Source organism: Papaver somniferum, chromosome 2, assembly GCF_003573695.1.
Source record: "Papaver somniferum cultivar HN1 chromosome 2, ASM357369v1, whole genome shotgun sequence".
Taxonomy (NCBI): Eukaryota; Viridiplantae; Streptophyta; class Magnoliopsida; order Ranunculales; family Papaveraceae; genus Papaver; species Papaver somniferum.
Genome location: NC_039359.1, coordinates 95,875,949 through 95,888,449, shown reverse-complemented (window position 1 = coordinate 95,888,449; position 12,501 = coordinate 95,875,949). Strand labels below are relative to the sequence as shown.

The 12,501-nt window shown below is 36.5% G+C and overlaps 2 protein-coding genes across 2 annotated transcripts; both read left to right on the top strand.

Moving 5' to 3' along the window:
- Positions 1 to 2,348: 2,348 nt before the first annotated feature.
- LOC113348475 lies at positions 2,349 to 6,737 on the top strand. Its single transcript, XM_026592257.1, has 6 exons — positions 2,349 to 2,701; positions 3,600 to 3,954; positions 5,388 to 5,472; positions 5,588 to 5,674; positions 5,794 to 6,036; positions 6,296 to 6,737. Exons 1-6 carry the CDS (start codon positions 2,541 to 2,543, stop codon positions 6,370 to 6,372), a joined length of 1,008 nt encoding a protein of 335 aa, XP_026448042.1. The 5' UTR covers positions 2,349 to 2,540; the 3' UTR covers positions 6,373 to 6,737.
- Positions 6,738 to 7,916: 1,179 nt separating this feature from the next.
- LOC113348474 lies at positions 7,917 to 11,945 on the top strand. The gene is made up of 6 exons (XM_026592256.1): positions 7,917 to 8,500; positions 9,537 to 9,613; positions 9,703 to 9,825; positions 9,924 to 10,634; positions 11,255 to 11,474; positions 11,609 to 11,945. Exons 1-6 carry the CDS (start codon positions 8,206 to 8,208, stop codon positions 11,752 to 11,754), a joined length of 1,572 nt encoding a protein of 523 aa, XP_026448041.1. The 5' UTR covers positions 7,917 to 8,205; the 3' UTR covers positions 11,755 to 11,945.
- Positions 11,946 to 12,501: the final 556 nt, after the last annotated feature.

Here is a 12,501-nt window from a genome sequence, read left to right as displayed (position 1 = left end):
CCGAATGTACACATTCGGACGTAAGAAGACACATATTGTTCCCGAATACAAAACAATCGAAAGCTAACTAAACATATTTACAACCGAATATGCATTAATTGGAGTTCAGAAGCTCTAAATTTTTCATCCTACACAATCGGAAGAAAAAGTACAAAACTATAACCCGAATAAACAAATTCGGAAGTAAGAAGACACATATTTTTCCCGGATGAAAAACAATCGGAATATAACTAAACATGTTTACAACCGAATATTCATCAACTGGAGTTCAGAAACTCTAAAATTTTATCCTACACAATCGGAGGTATAAAACATTATATTGTCTTCCGAATAAATACTGGCCCCAAAATGGGATTTTTCCTATATCATAAATTTTGAGATTTTTTCAATATATATATATATATATATTCGGTAGTGAGTGTACTTCCGAATACTGTATGTCTACTTAAATATATTCGGGAGCCAACAAATTCATTAAACTACCGATTATTACCAGTTTGTATCCAGGAAGATATGACCAACAATATTCGGCCGATAACCATCAAATATTTCTCCCGAATACTGTCGATGTTCTTGAGAAATGAAGAACACGACTACATTCGGAAGTAAATAAGCATGAACATCGCCCGAATCTGGATAAATAACCGAAAACCCTAGAATTTTTTTTCTCGATTCGTCAAATTAAAGCGAAATAAACCCCAAAAATGATAGATTCTTACCTAATTGGGGCCATTTGAAGTTGACGAAGTGTTTGACTATCGGAATCGCGACCACCGACTACGTCGACGGATACTTCTTCTTCGCGTTCTTCGCGTTCTTCTTCATTTGCAGCAACAATTTCTTTATTTCTTGCTAAAATCCCAATCTTTGGATCGATACCCCGAGCAACGTTTTTTGTTCTAGGTCTGTGGGTTTCATTTCCCTTATCCATTGTTTTATAAACAAATCGACGATGTTTTGATTTTACGATTCGCGACGATGTTTCGGTTGAACACAAGAACGAGGGAAAGTTTTTTTTCTTCCACAATCGGAAGATAATATGAAACCGGAAGAAGAAGAGTTGAAATGAGTAGAATTTTTTTGATTTGGTTTTTATACAGTTTTACCAGAAGGGCATTTATGTAACTTCAATATCATATAGGGTACCCCTTAACTAGAGTCTTTGGCTTGGTATAAATTGATGGCCCCTAAATCCTTTCGGGTGGCCCCTAAAAATGCGAGGTAGAAAAACCTAGTTCTGACTATAAAAAGTTGTTACAAATCCTTGAAGAGATGGGTGTTTGTCAAACTCTTCTGTTACACGATCCTGATGTTAAATGACAGACATACGAAGAAACTAAGACCTAAAATTGGATTGCATCTTTCCAATTTTATTATTTAACAAAGAATTGTATGTATTGTCATGTTGAATGATTGTTATTGTTTGATTTTGAGAATGATGAATTTTGGATGAGATGATTTTCAGCGTTGTTACTGCAGAACAAGATAATTTCGGTTGATCAATTTGCATCTCTCTTTCCTTCAAGAAAATAAAGCGACAAAAGTAATAGAAAAAAAGAATACAAAAGGTTGAAAAAAGAAGAAGAAGAGAAACACGTGATTCTAGTACAACTAAGCTAACGACGTCAGGTTGGGTGGAGAATGATTCTAGTACAACTAAGCTAACGACGTCAGGTTGGGTGGAGAATGGGGCGTTATTCAGGACTTAAAATAGTATTTTCGTAGTTCATTTGTCAATTTAATGTAAGTATCTTTTTGCAATTTAAGTACGAGGAAGGATCCCTTCATACTTTTATTCTCACACTATCTCACACGTTGGACATGATATTTACGAATAAAAACCAAACCATAACAGACTTGAAGCTAATATTTTGGGGATATGTTCCTCTTACAACGCTCTATATGCCTACCAAAAATGAGAACATTCCGAAATATAAAATCTCTCAATCTACCGGTCTTAATTTTAATGACTAAAAATCCGTTGATTTTCAACAGCTTATTTTCAAAGTAGTATATGGTGGTGTTTTTCGTCTCCAAATACACTTATTTCCGATAGGAGCGTAGAACTTTGTAAAAAAGCATATTTAAATCCGTTATGATTTGGTTTTTATTCACAAAAATCACGCGGGACATATGAGATACAGTGTGAATAAAAAAATGTGAGGTATCCTTTTACGCAAAAGAAGAAGTATCTTTTTGCGCAAAAGAATGTGAAGTGGACCGGGCTATTGGCGCTCAGTTTGGCTAGATCCGTCCTGTGCCCAGGTCCGGCTTTGGTTGTGCAAGAAAAACATTAAAAAGATCCGCACCTCGAGTAGCACGGCACGTGCACTATCTTGTCTCTAAATCAAGTCTTCACTGAAATCGGAGAGTTTTTCTTCTTCACTTCTTATTTCCTTCTCCAAATCTAACCCGGCAACTTCCATGTAAATCTGATTAAATTATCTTTTGTGCCAGAGTTTCATCATCAACCAAGCACATGAGAGTTTGATTTTATCTTATAAATTTTATTGTAATAATAAGTAAGAGATTATTCTGCCATGGCGGGAATAGCTCTGTTAGTGGATCTTTTAAAGAAAAATCCAAGCATTACTACTCAAACCATTCATTCTACTAAATTAATTTCCGCATCAATTGCTGCTTCAGCTGCTGCTGCTTCTGTTTTCGGTGAAAGGCCTTTTGCTTCTAGGTTTTTATTCGGGTATGTTCGTTTATACTGCTTGATGAATATGATTGATTAGGGCATTAGTGAATTTGGATTTTCTTTTGATTGTTGGTGTACTCTGAAAGCGAGGATTTTATTCAATTGATTTTATTTATTGGGTTGGTTGACTATTGTCTTTGTTTGATTAATCCATTAATCTTCTATACTCTCCCTCTCTGTGTAAAAACATATTCTTGCAATGTTTGCTTGATTTAGTAGAGAAAAAGATTAAAAAAAAAAGTTTTTTTTTTTGTTTGTTTTTGATTCGTTCAGTTTATGTCAAAATTTGTGGCAATTAGCAATTTATGTTCAAGTTTTGAACGCGCCATTGGTAATCACAAGTCTGCATAATAGATTTGTTATCGGAATTGTTTGAATGGGTTGTTGTGGGACTTACTGGTAAGACAGAATTTTTTGTTGGACGAACTATCGGTTTGGTTGTTGTATAATATATTCACATCTGAAGATTAATTTGTTAGTACAATGGCTTGGAATATTGGGTGACATGGTGTATAAGTTGTTTACAATGTGATATTATGACATGGGTTAAATTGGCTATCTTATGAGTCAAGAATCAAAAGCTAGTAATAAAGTTATGATGTTAGACATCTGATACTATCATTCCTGCTCTCCAACTGTGAAATTTTTAGTAAGTATTCTCTTAGAAGCTATCAAATTGATGTGATGTGTAGGCAACTCACCTTCTTACGGATAACAAATACTCGATACACTTTCTCTATGCTATGTTTAAGTTTTGTAAGTTGTGCATCTTCAGTTCATTTTTGTGTTTGTTGAGGAGTATGCTCTTTATCCTTCTTTGGATTTTGTTTTTTCACTTAATCTTTCTCTCTATAGAACCTCCTTGTAGATTGACTCCTACCTTTTCCATTTTCAGTGATGGTGTGGGATCAGTTGCCTTTGCGGATGCCGGTGCAGAATGGGCACCGGAAGATTACATTCCTAATTTTAAAAATGCTGCTAAGAAAATGTTTCAGAATGATTCAATCAAATATAGTATAAAGGAATATCCGATAGAGCTAAAACCTCTGTTCTCAGCTTTTGGACTTAGGGCTTTTGGTATGACAACCTTGCGATCATTTTTGATGTTCTACTTGCCTCTGTTGGAGCCTCGTACCAACCTGGAAGAAGATGAAGATGAAGATGAAGATTTTTTACAAGATGCTCCTCCTGAGGAGCCCACAGATTTGGTTGTGCCCTTTCAGAAATCCGTGAAGCAGATCGTTCGCGAGGTGACTTCATTTAAACTCCCTCTCTTGATATATTATTGGTTACTTCTAAGTCTAAAGATTTCTCTGCTGTTCTCATGCTTAACGTCTCTTATATCGAAGTCCGAAGATTTCCCTGCTATTCTCATGCATAACGTCCTTTCGCCTTCTGTTTCTTTCATATTATTCTCAGTCACGAGCCTTCTGTTTCGAGCAAGTTTCCGCCTGATTATTTGGGTTTATCTCACAACATAAAAGCAAAAACATATATTTACCAGCTCCCTGCACAGAGAGTTTAATTTATACTGATCCCTTAGATTGTGAAAGCATTAGAAATCATTTGCTTAGGGTCGATTTCCTTTTGCACTCTATGAAGATCGGAGGGGCATACTAGCATTGTGCATACGTTGTTACATACTTTCAAGATGAAGAAACTTCTGTGGTAGGATCTTAAGAAATAGAATTTTCAATTCTGAAGAAACATAAGAAAATAAAAGGAGTTACATACTTTCAAGATGAAGAAACTTCTGTGGTAGGATCTTAAGAAATAGAATTTTCAATTCTGAAGAAACATAAGAAAATAAAAGGAAAGGAGTCTGCTTAGAATTTGAGCATCTATGCTACTGGGATCAATCTTGAATTTTCAACATCATACCCATTCCAGAAGTAGCACATGTTCTGTCTAGAGTGTATGTATAACCAAATTTAGGGTTCGAACCTTGTAGTGTCAATGCAACAATTAGTTGCATCGATACAACTTCCACCCTTTATTTTTCATTGTTTGAGAATCTTTCACCTTTCCATATAAATGAAACATGTCCCTGACCTTCCAAACAACAACTAAGACTTTTATCACTCCATTTAGCATCATTTATTCTCCTCTTTACTACATTCCTTCAAGGCACCTAGAAAATAGGAAAAATATGCTAAGAATACAAGATTTACCTAAACTAACTAAGAATGCATGGAATCATGATAAGAAAAAAAATTAAGCACTTATTAGTTTGCATAAAGGAAAAAAGTCAAAAACTAAACTTGGCAAGTGAAAATCAACAAATTTAAGAAGTACGGATTCTTATTTCAACATACTTTATGTCTAATTATTAATCAATCCTAGCCTATCAAATATTATGTAGGAGCTGTTGGATTATATATGGTATCTTGAATGTTGGACACCTTTAAGTCCGAGTACCCAACCTTACCCTGTCATTGCTCATGTCATAGGCATGCAGCTGTATTTGATATAATGGCGTATATGTCGTCCCCTCACTTTCGTCGATTTAAAACTTGTATATAGGAGGACTTATATGCATTATTTGTCATGAACTTGAACTGTTTTCTTGACTTCCGAATATAAGTTAAGGTTCGATCTGAATTAGGCCATTGTGTATTTCATACTTTTATGCTTCTCTCTTGTGTGTTGGTTAATCTCAATTGTGTTTTTGTATTCGTCTCAGATTACTGTTTCAACGACTAGACGGGTTCTTGAAAGAGTTGCTGTTCATTATGTTTCACGAAGGATGGCATGGAAACTTCTTAAAGGCACACTCTTTATGTCATTCACCTTTTCAGCTGAAATTTTGAGTTTAAGTCAACAAAAACAAAAAAAGAGAAAGGAAACTCTGTCAAACTACTAATGGATTTTTTCTATGTGCAGATATCCCGGTATCAGCCAGACGCAAGGCCGCCAGGGGGATGCCTGGTCTAGAGTTGTTCTGCCGTGTTAGTAGAACAACATTCAGAGGTTGAACTTTATGATCCTTTCATTCATGATTAGTATGGCATGATTGGCTAAGTTTAATTTCATCTGTTTTTAACATTATTGATGTATTGTCCGTTTTTCGTTTTCGTTCTTAATTACAGGACATTTGTTAGGGATTGCAGCAGCATGGCTTGTCCAAGTTGGAATTGACATCTACAGAAGCTGCAAGTTTATGTTTACTGATAAACCTGAGGAAGCTGAAAAGATTGATAGAGCAGCTCTTATGAAGCTTATTGGAACCAAAATCTGTATTACAACTGTTAAATGTGGCGGTTCCTTGATATTTGCTTCCATTGGAGCAGGAGTTGGCGCTTTCTTCCATCCTTCCATTGGGCAATGGATTGGTAAACGCATCCTAACTTTTAACCTTTTTTTTTTGTTTACAATTACTTAAATAACCCTCTTAGTTTTGTTCTGACAAATCATTCTTAGGATGAGATCTTCATTATCGTTTAGAGGTCTAAACTTTGAAATCTTGTTGGCCAAGTGTTGGCCAACTGAAAACTAAGAAACTTTTATTAGGACATTCTGAACAGATGCATTTTCTATATGGAATTATAACATTGTCTTAAAATACAATAACATGCTCTATTTCTACTGCAGGATGTGCTGCCGGGGATGCGGCAGGTTCGTTTATTATAACAATAATATTAGTTAAAGGTCTACATCTTGCACTTTAGAGACCTACAGCAGTTTGGGTTTGCCTTGATATGATTCTTGCACTGCCTTAAAAGGGGACTGGTGCATGTGTGGATTCTGCAGCGCTCATCGCAAATCACATGATTCATGGGAAAGGTTATTCGTATAAGACAAGGAATAATTTGTTTTCATTTTTGCATGCTTGCTGAGAATAGAGATGATTTCCTACGTGTGTTTTTCTTTTCTTCTCTTCAAAGCCACCCTTCACTGACTAGCTTTTGACTTCATTTAACTGTGCAGCAGTTTTAATACATCATCAATTTTGTTGTAATTCTTTTTATTAGAATATTTGTAATCTCTATACTATCCACACTTCCAATTTTGGAAGTGACTATATATCCAGAAATCTAACCTCTCACGAGTCGCGACATTAAAGCCAAAAATATAAGATGGTGTAAGAAAATCCTATTTACATTGGCCATTTTGAGTCACCCAAAACACATACAAAACATACCCGCCCTGGTAAAGCATAAAAGTTCATAACTCAAAGTCTCATTCAAATCCAAGGAAGGATCCGGCTCGGCCCACCAGGAGTAAGCCTCGAGTCAGACTTCTAACTTCTTAATTTTGAGACAAGCGGTAATAATCAACACTGCTAATGTTTTATTTATATGGATTTCGATACCACGAGCTAGAGTCAGCCTTGAGTCAGATTTTTAACTTATAAATTTTGAGACAAGCTGTAAAAATCAACACTGCTGGTGTTTTGTTTACATGGATTTTGATACTTTCCCAGTAAACTGGTATCCCTAAGAGCAAGGGCTATGGAGTGAGGGTTTTCATTCAAAATGAACGAGTTTCACTAGATTTGATCAAATTAGGTGCTGCTATGGAGTGAGAACACCACTCATTCATCAAAAATCACTCACATACTCATTCAAGCGAATGAGTGGTCGACAGTCTTCACTAGGAGGCTAATTTTCTGCCTCCTGAGAAAAACTTGAGTTAGGAGGCTAATCTTCTGCCTCCTGGAGAAAAAATTGTCCTAAGAGGCTGATCTTCTGCATGGAGATAAAAAACAAAAAAAAAATATATTAAAATATCTAAGATCATGTTGGGGAGGCTGATCTTCTGCCTCTTGGGTGATTTTTTCTCTCTCAAGCGGCTGATAATCAGTCTCTTCAAGAAATTTTCCCTCCAAGAGACTGATCATGTGCCTCTTAATGTGTATTTTAGCCTCTCCTATGGTTAGAAACACACTTTTTTACTCAGTCTCTCACTCGTTTAGACAGTGAATGAGTGTTAAAAACACTCGTTCCATAGCCCTTTCTCTAAAAGAATCCTTCGTAAGGATCGGAGAGTCAAGGGCTGAGTCAAAAGAAATTAGTGCTGGAAATATGAATTTACCTAGAAATGGCTCTTGGTCGGGCGGGAGACATTGAGCCGTGGCTGGTGAAGTCGTGACCGTGTGTCCCTGCTCCAAAACCTAATTCGGGGTGGCAGAATTGAAATTTAACAAGATGGTGGGCAAAATCGGGATTTAATTTTTCTCTCTTCCTTAATGAGCTGAAAAGAAGACCGGCGACCATGTAAAAACATTAGATGTGAAATCGGCACCGAAGCTCTGCAACTCTTCCCCTTTCTTCTTCAATATCTACCCCCTCACTTCTTCCTTTTCTCATATTCGGTAATCAAATTACTCTCAAGCTGAAAAATTAAGCTCAATTCATCAAATTCACTGCTTTTTGCAGCTAATTTTGGTTGCCCAACTCGTTGACTGCAGTGAACCATGTGATACCTTCTGTATAGGGTTCCAAATTCCAATTACTCTGATAATTTAATACTCTTTTGCTGTTTTATCTCTATCTGTCGATATGTCTGAAGAATTTCATGGATTCCTGGAATGGAATGAACACTTTGTTTCACAGGAAAAGGGTAATAGAGTGGTTCATTATTACTTGAAGGATTTAAATGGTGATTCTATTCTTGCTGTTGTGGGCACTGAAAGAAGTGTCAGGCATATGATTTATGTTGTTTCAGAGGAGTTTCTACATGCTTATGGATCTGAAACTTCTATTACTCCTTGCTTTAAATGGAGATCTAAACGTGAGGTTGTGGATTGGCTTACCTCATTGCTTTCCAAGCAGCTTCTTCCACATCATTTTTCTGGTACATACTCGCCTTACTGTGTTTCGTATTTGAGTTTTATGTTTTCAGTGTCTTATTAGTGTTGGCTGTTTATTTCTTGGGTTGAATTTCTTTCAATTGCAATGTCTGAGCTATTATTTGTGTTTGTGGAGTACTGAATGTGTACTGTATAGTTATGTATTGATCCTAAGAACGCTCTGTATGGTTAAAAATTTGACACATTATTGGGAAAAATAGTAGTTTGAAGCTTGCATCCACCGTTATGTTTTAAGAGATGGTCTTTAACCCACATGGCCATGTTTTTATGAGTGTGACTGTGTCATCTCAGTATTGGATTCAGCTGCATTTATGCAGAATTTCTAATTGAATTATTGGAGATCCAAGTGCTCCAGTAGGGCGGGGATTAGGACGGTGCCTTGAGGGTGCTGGGATAGCCAAACTGGTAGAGTAGAGCACTGGATTATGGAGATCCTAGTGTTGCCGGTTAATCTGTTTTTTGACTTGTTGTTAACACATAACAGTTAATTGTACAAATTACTACGTATTAAGTATACATATTAGTTAGCAGTCCAGTAATCTAGACCTTAAACATACTTATTTGTACCTAAAATATGCATTTCTAGTAAAAGATTGCCATGATGCATATATGTATGATGGCTGTATGTTTTTTCATCCATATAACAAAATCGAATGAGTGAACTAGGGATAAAACGTAAAAACTTGTGAACGGCTGAGCAAGTTAATAGATTATGAAATTCTGATTAATTTGGAAAATCTATTCTCTATCTGTATTATACTAATGCAGAGAAGTTTGGTGAAATTATTTCCCAACCTATAAAGGTTTGTTTTCGGAAGAGAAATTTACATGACAGCAGTTCAGTATATAAAATTTGGTTATGTTGCTAGTTGTTACTCTATAAATATAGGTCTTTTAAATTTTGCTATCTTTACTAGATATATGAACTGTAGCCATGCTTCTTTATAAAGCTTCGAATTATTCCATATTATGTTTTACTAAGTGGAGGATCACTAAGCAGTTTAATTATTTTATTGACAGAATTACGAAAAGCCGATTCAATGCAAGGCCCAATGAACGGACTCATTTCTCCAAGGATCCATCTAAGATATCCCATGGTAGCTGTTAAAGAAATTGTTCATCTCGTGACCTTTAATTTCTGTGTTTTTCTGTGTTTTTTGGAACTTATCCTGTGTTTCCTTTCCAGAGTCGATTCTCAAGGAAGCTGAAAGGCCGTAATTCGGATATCGTATGGTCAGGTGATGCTTGGACCTGTGCTAAACAGCTCACACATTACCCATCATTTTGCAGGAATAAAATTACAATAGCTGTAAGCATCGATACACTTATGACATTTAAGCCTATTTTAAATTTAAAATGTCAGTCAGACCTTCAAATACAAATGTTAATTTATTTATTTTTATCCAGATTTATTCTTTTGTTCTCGTCATGGCTAAAGAGGAAAAACCATACCTTGCATACTTGGAAGATATGTATGAAGATAGGAAGGGACTAAAAAAGGTCAAAGTGCGGTGGTTTCATGACAATCAGGAGATTGAGGGTTCGCGGGCCCAACCAAATCCACACCCAAGAGAAGTTTATATCACACCTTATGTTCAGGTCGTAAGTGCAGAATGTGTTGATGGTCCTGCCACAGTTTTAACTCCTGAGCACCATGAGAAATGTTTGAGTGTTCTTCCTCGAATGTATTCAACCAAAATCCACCTATGTTACAGACAGTTCAGAAACAATACAGTTAAACCCTTTGACCTGACTAAATTGCGAGGCTACTTTGAACAACCAATCCTTTTGTGTTTGGAAGAAGAGAAAGATTTTAGCCATGGAGGCACCATAAATAAAGGAGTTAAGAGGTCCAGAAGTTGCAGAGGGCGTCAGGGAATTGTGACAAGTCATTCTGGTCTAAGGATCTCTGGACCAAGGCCTATGACTGTCAAGCACATGGGATCCAGCACCTTTTTTTCGCAGCCTCTTAAGATTGAGGAGAAGATTGAGCTATTGTCTCAAGATAGTGGCATCCGAGGATGCTGGTTCAGATGTACAATTTTGCAGAAAACACAAAAACAAGTTAAGGTTCGGTATGATGATTTGTTAGATGATGATGATGCCAGTAAGCTTGAGGTATGTTTATTTAATTCGGCCCCTTATTTTTCTTTATAGCTACTTTAGGGATACAATCGTAAAAGGTAAACCAAAACTTGAGTTCCAAATATGACATATATCTGCTACTGTTAGTAACGCACTATTTGCTCAGAACATAGTTCGAAAATGATACCTAATCGATACAAGTAACTTTCCATTTTAAAAGTTAAGTGGACCAGTTGTCTCAAAGACTCTGCAGCTGGTATCCAGGTTAGAACTAGCTTGATGCAAGTGAGGAAATTGCCTTAATCTTAAAGGAGATATTCCGAGCTTTTTTAGTAAAATATCAAAATCGCAAATTTTTAACTGTTCTTGAAGTGCTGCCTCTACTTTTAAAGGCTCAAGGCAATCTACCATCAAACCTAACATTGATCCCTTCATGAAATAGACTTTAGAATCTTATTTGGGTTATGCAATTTTTCACCATAAACCAAGTTCAGCCTAACCACCAAGGGAAATTGGTTGATGGGTTTGATGTTAGAGATGGTTTCACCAATTTGAGCGGCCGTCATTTTTATGGATTGATGCAGACTTGGGCAATAAATGTTCTTTATGGGGAAGATTAACACTTGCATATTTTTCTTCTTTGCAATATGTAGGAGTGGGTCCCATCTTTCAGATTAGCAGCCCCAGATAAACTAGGTCTGAGGAGTTCAAGCCGTCCAATGATTCGGCCATGCCGTTCTGACATAGATATGGATGACAGTCATGGCATTGGAGCTCCAGTGGATGCATGGTGGAATGATGGCTGGTGGGAAGGAGTAGTGACTGATACCAAGTACTGTGGGGATCACAATACCCTGCAAGTTTACTTTCCAGGTATGTTTCTATGCCATTTATAATGTTCTACTTGCTTCTTTGTGTACAATGATTGAATCCAACTGGCCTCCCAGAAATTTATCTGTTGGTAAACTATTTCTTGATAACCACATTCCACCTACTTACTTTTTCAGGTGAGAATCTGCTATCGACTTTCCAAAGAAGTGATCTGAGGAGTTCTAGGGATTGGATAGGGAATCAGTGGGTTGATGTTAAGTCAGACCCCGATATAGTTTCTCTTGTATCTGGAGCTGTAGGTTTAATGCAGAACACGGTATAGTTTCTCTTGTAGAGGTTTGTGAAGGGTTTTTGTTATAAACTTGACAGTGTAGATCATACCCTTTTGCCTTGTAACTGAGAGGTATCTGCACAAAAATATATTAGAATGTAATACAGATCACAGTGATTTCAGAACAACTCCCTCTTGCGTTGTAGTTGAGCTTTTGCAAATTCATGTTATGGTTTCTTATATTTTGCAGCTCTTTTCTTCTCTTCTAGAGGTGCCCATATTCATGATGAAAAACTCAATACATTTCTCTCACAGAGAAGATCAACTTCATTACAATAAAGGGAAGATGAACACACTATTTATAGTGTGATTAACCAACATAACTAACAATAATGAGACGAATAAGATGCATATAAAATGATAATCCAAATGAACGTGCTTCATTCATGAATACATAACAGGATTTGAGGTCTATGCCATGTTATTATCACGACCAAGTTTGGGAATCCCAGAAATTGGAAAATGAAGATCTTGGCCAATAGCATGTATTCAGCTTCTGTGCTTGACCGGGCTACTGTAGTTTGTCATCAACACAACCTGCTAGCCGCGGCAGGGCCGCTTGTGATGTGGGCAGTATAGGCTGCCTAGAGCCCCAAATTATTGAGGGCCCAAACTTTTTTTATTTTTTTCTTATTCTGGTCAACTTATAACACTTATAAGTGTTAGTAAAGCATCTTGCCACGGTTAACCACTTTGCAAATAATTGTAACAGTATAATTGTTAGTGAATACCATGTAA

Bases quoted from the DNA above. Each gene is read 5' to 3' on its own strand.
- LOC113348475 (XM_026592257.1), top strand. From the start codon at position 2,541: ATGGCGGGAATAGCTCTGTTAGTGGATCTTTTAAAGAAAAATCCAAGC. The intron at 2,702-3,599 runs GTATGTTCGTTT...TTCCATTTTCAG, and splicing joins GCTTCTAGGTTTTTATTCGG to TGATGGTGTGGGATCAGTTG. The intron at 5,675-5,793 runs GTTGAACTTTAT...TCTTAATTACAG, and splicing joins TAGTAGAACAACATTCAGAG to GACATTTGTTAGGGATTGCA.
- LOC113348474 (XM_026592256.1), top strand. From the start codon at position 8,206: ATGTCTGAAGAATTTCATGGATTCCTGGAATGGAATGAACACTTTGTT. The intron at 8,501-9,536 runs GTACATACTCGC...TTTTATTGACAG, and splicing joins TCTTCCACATCATTTTTCTG to AATTACGAAAAGCCGATTCA. The intron at 10,635-11,254 runs GTATGTTTATTT...TGCAATATGTAG, and splicing joins ATGATGCCAGTAAGCTTGAG to GAGTGGGTCCCATCTTTCAG.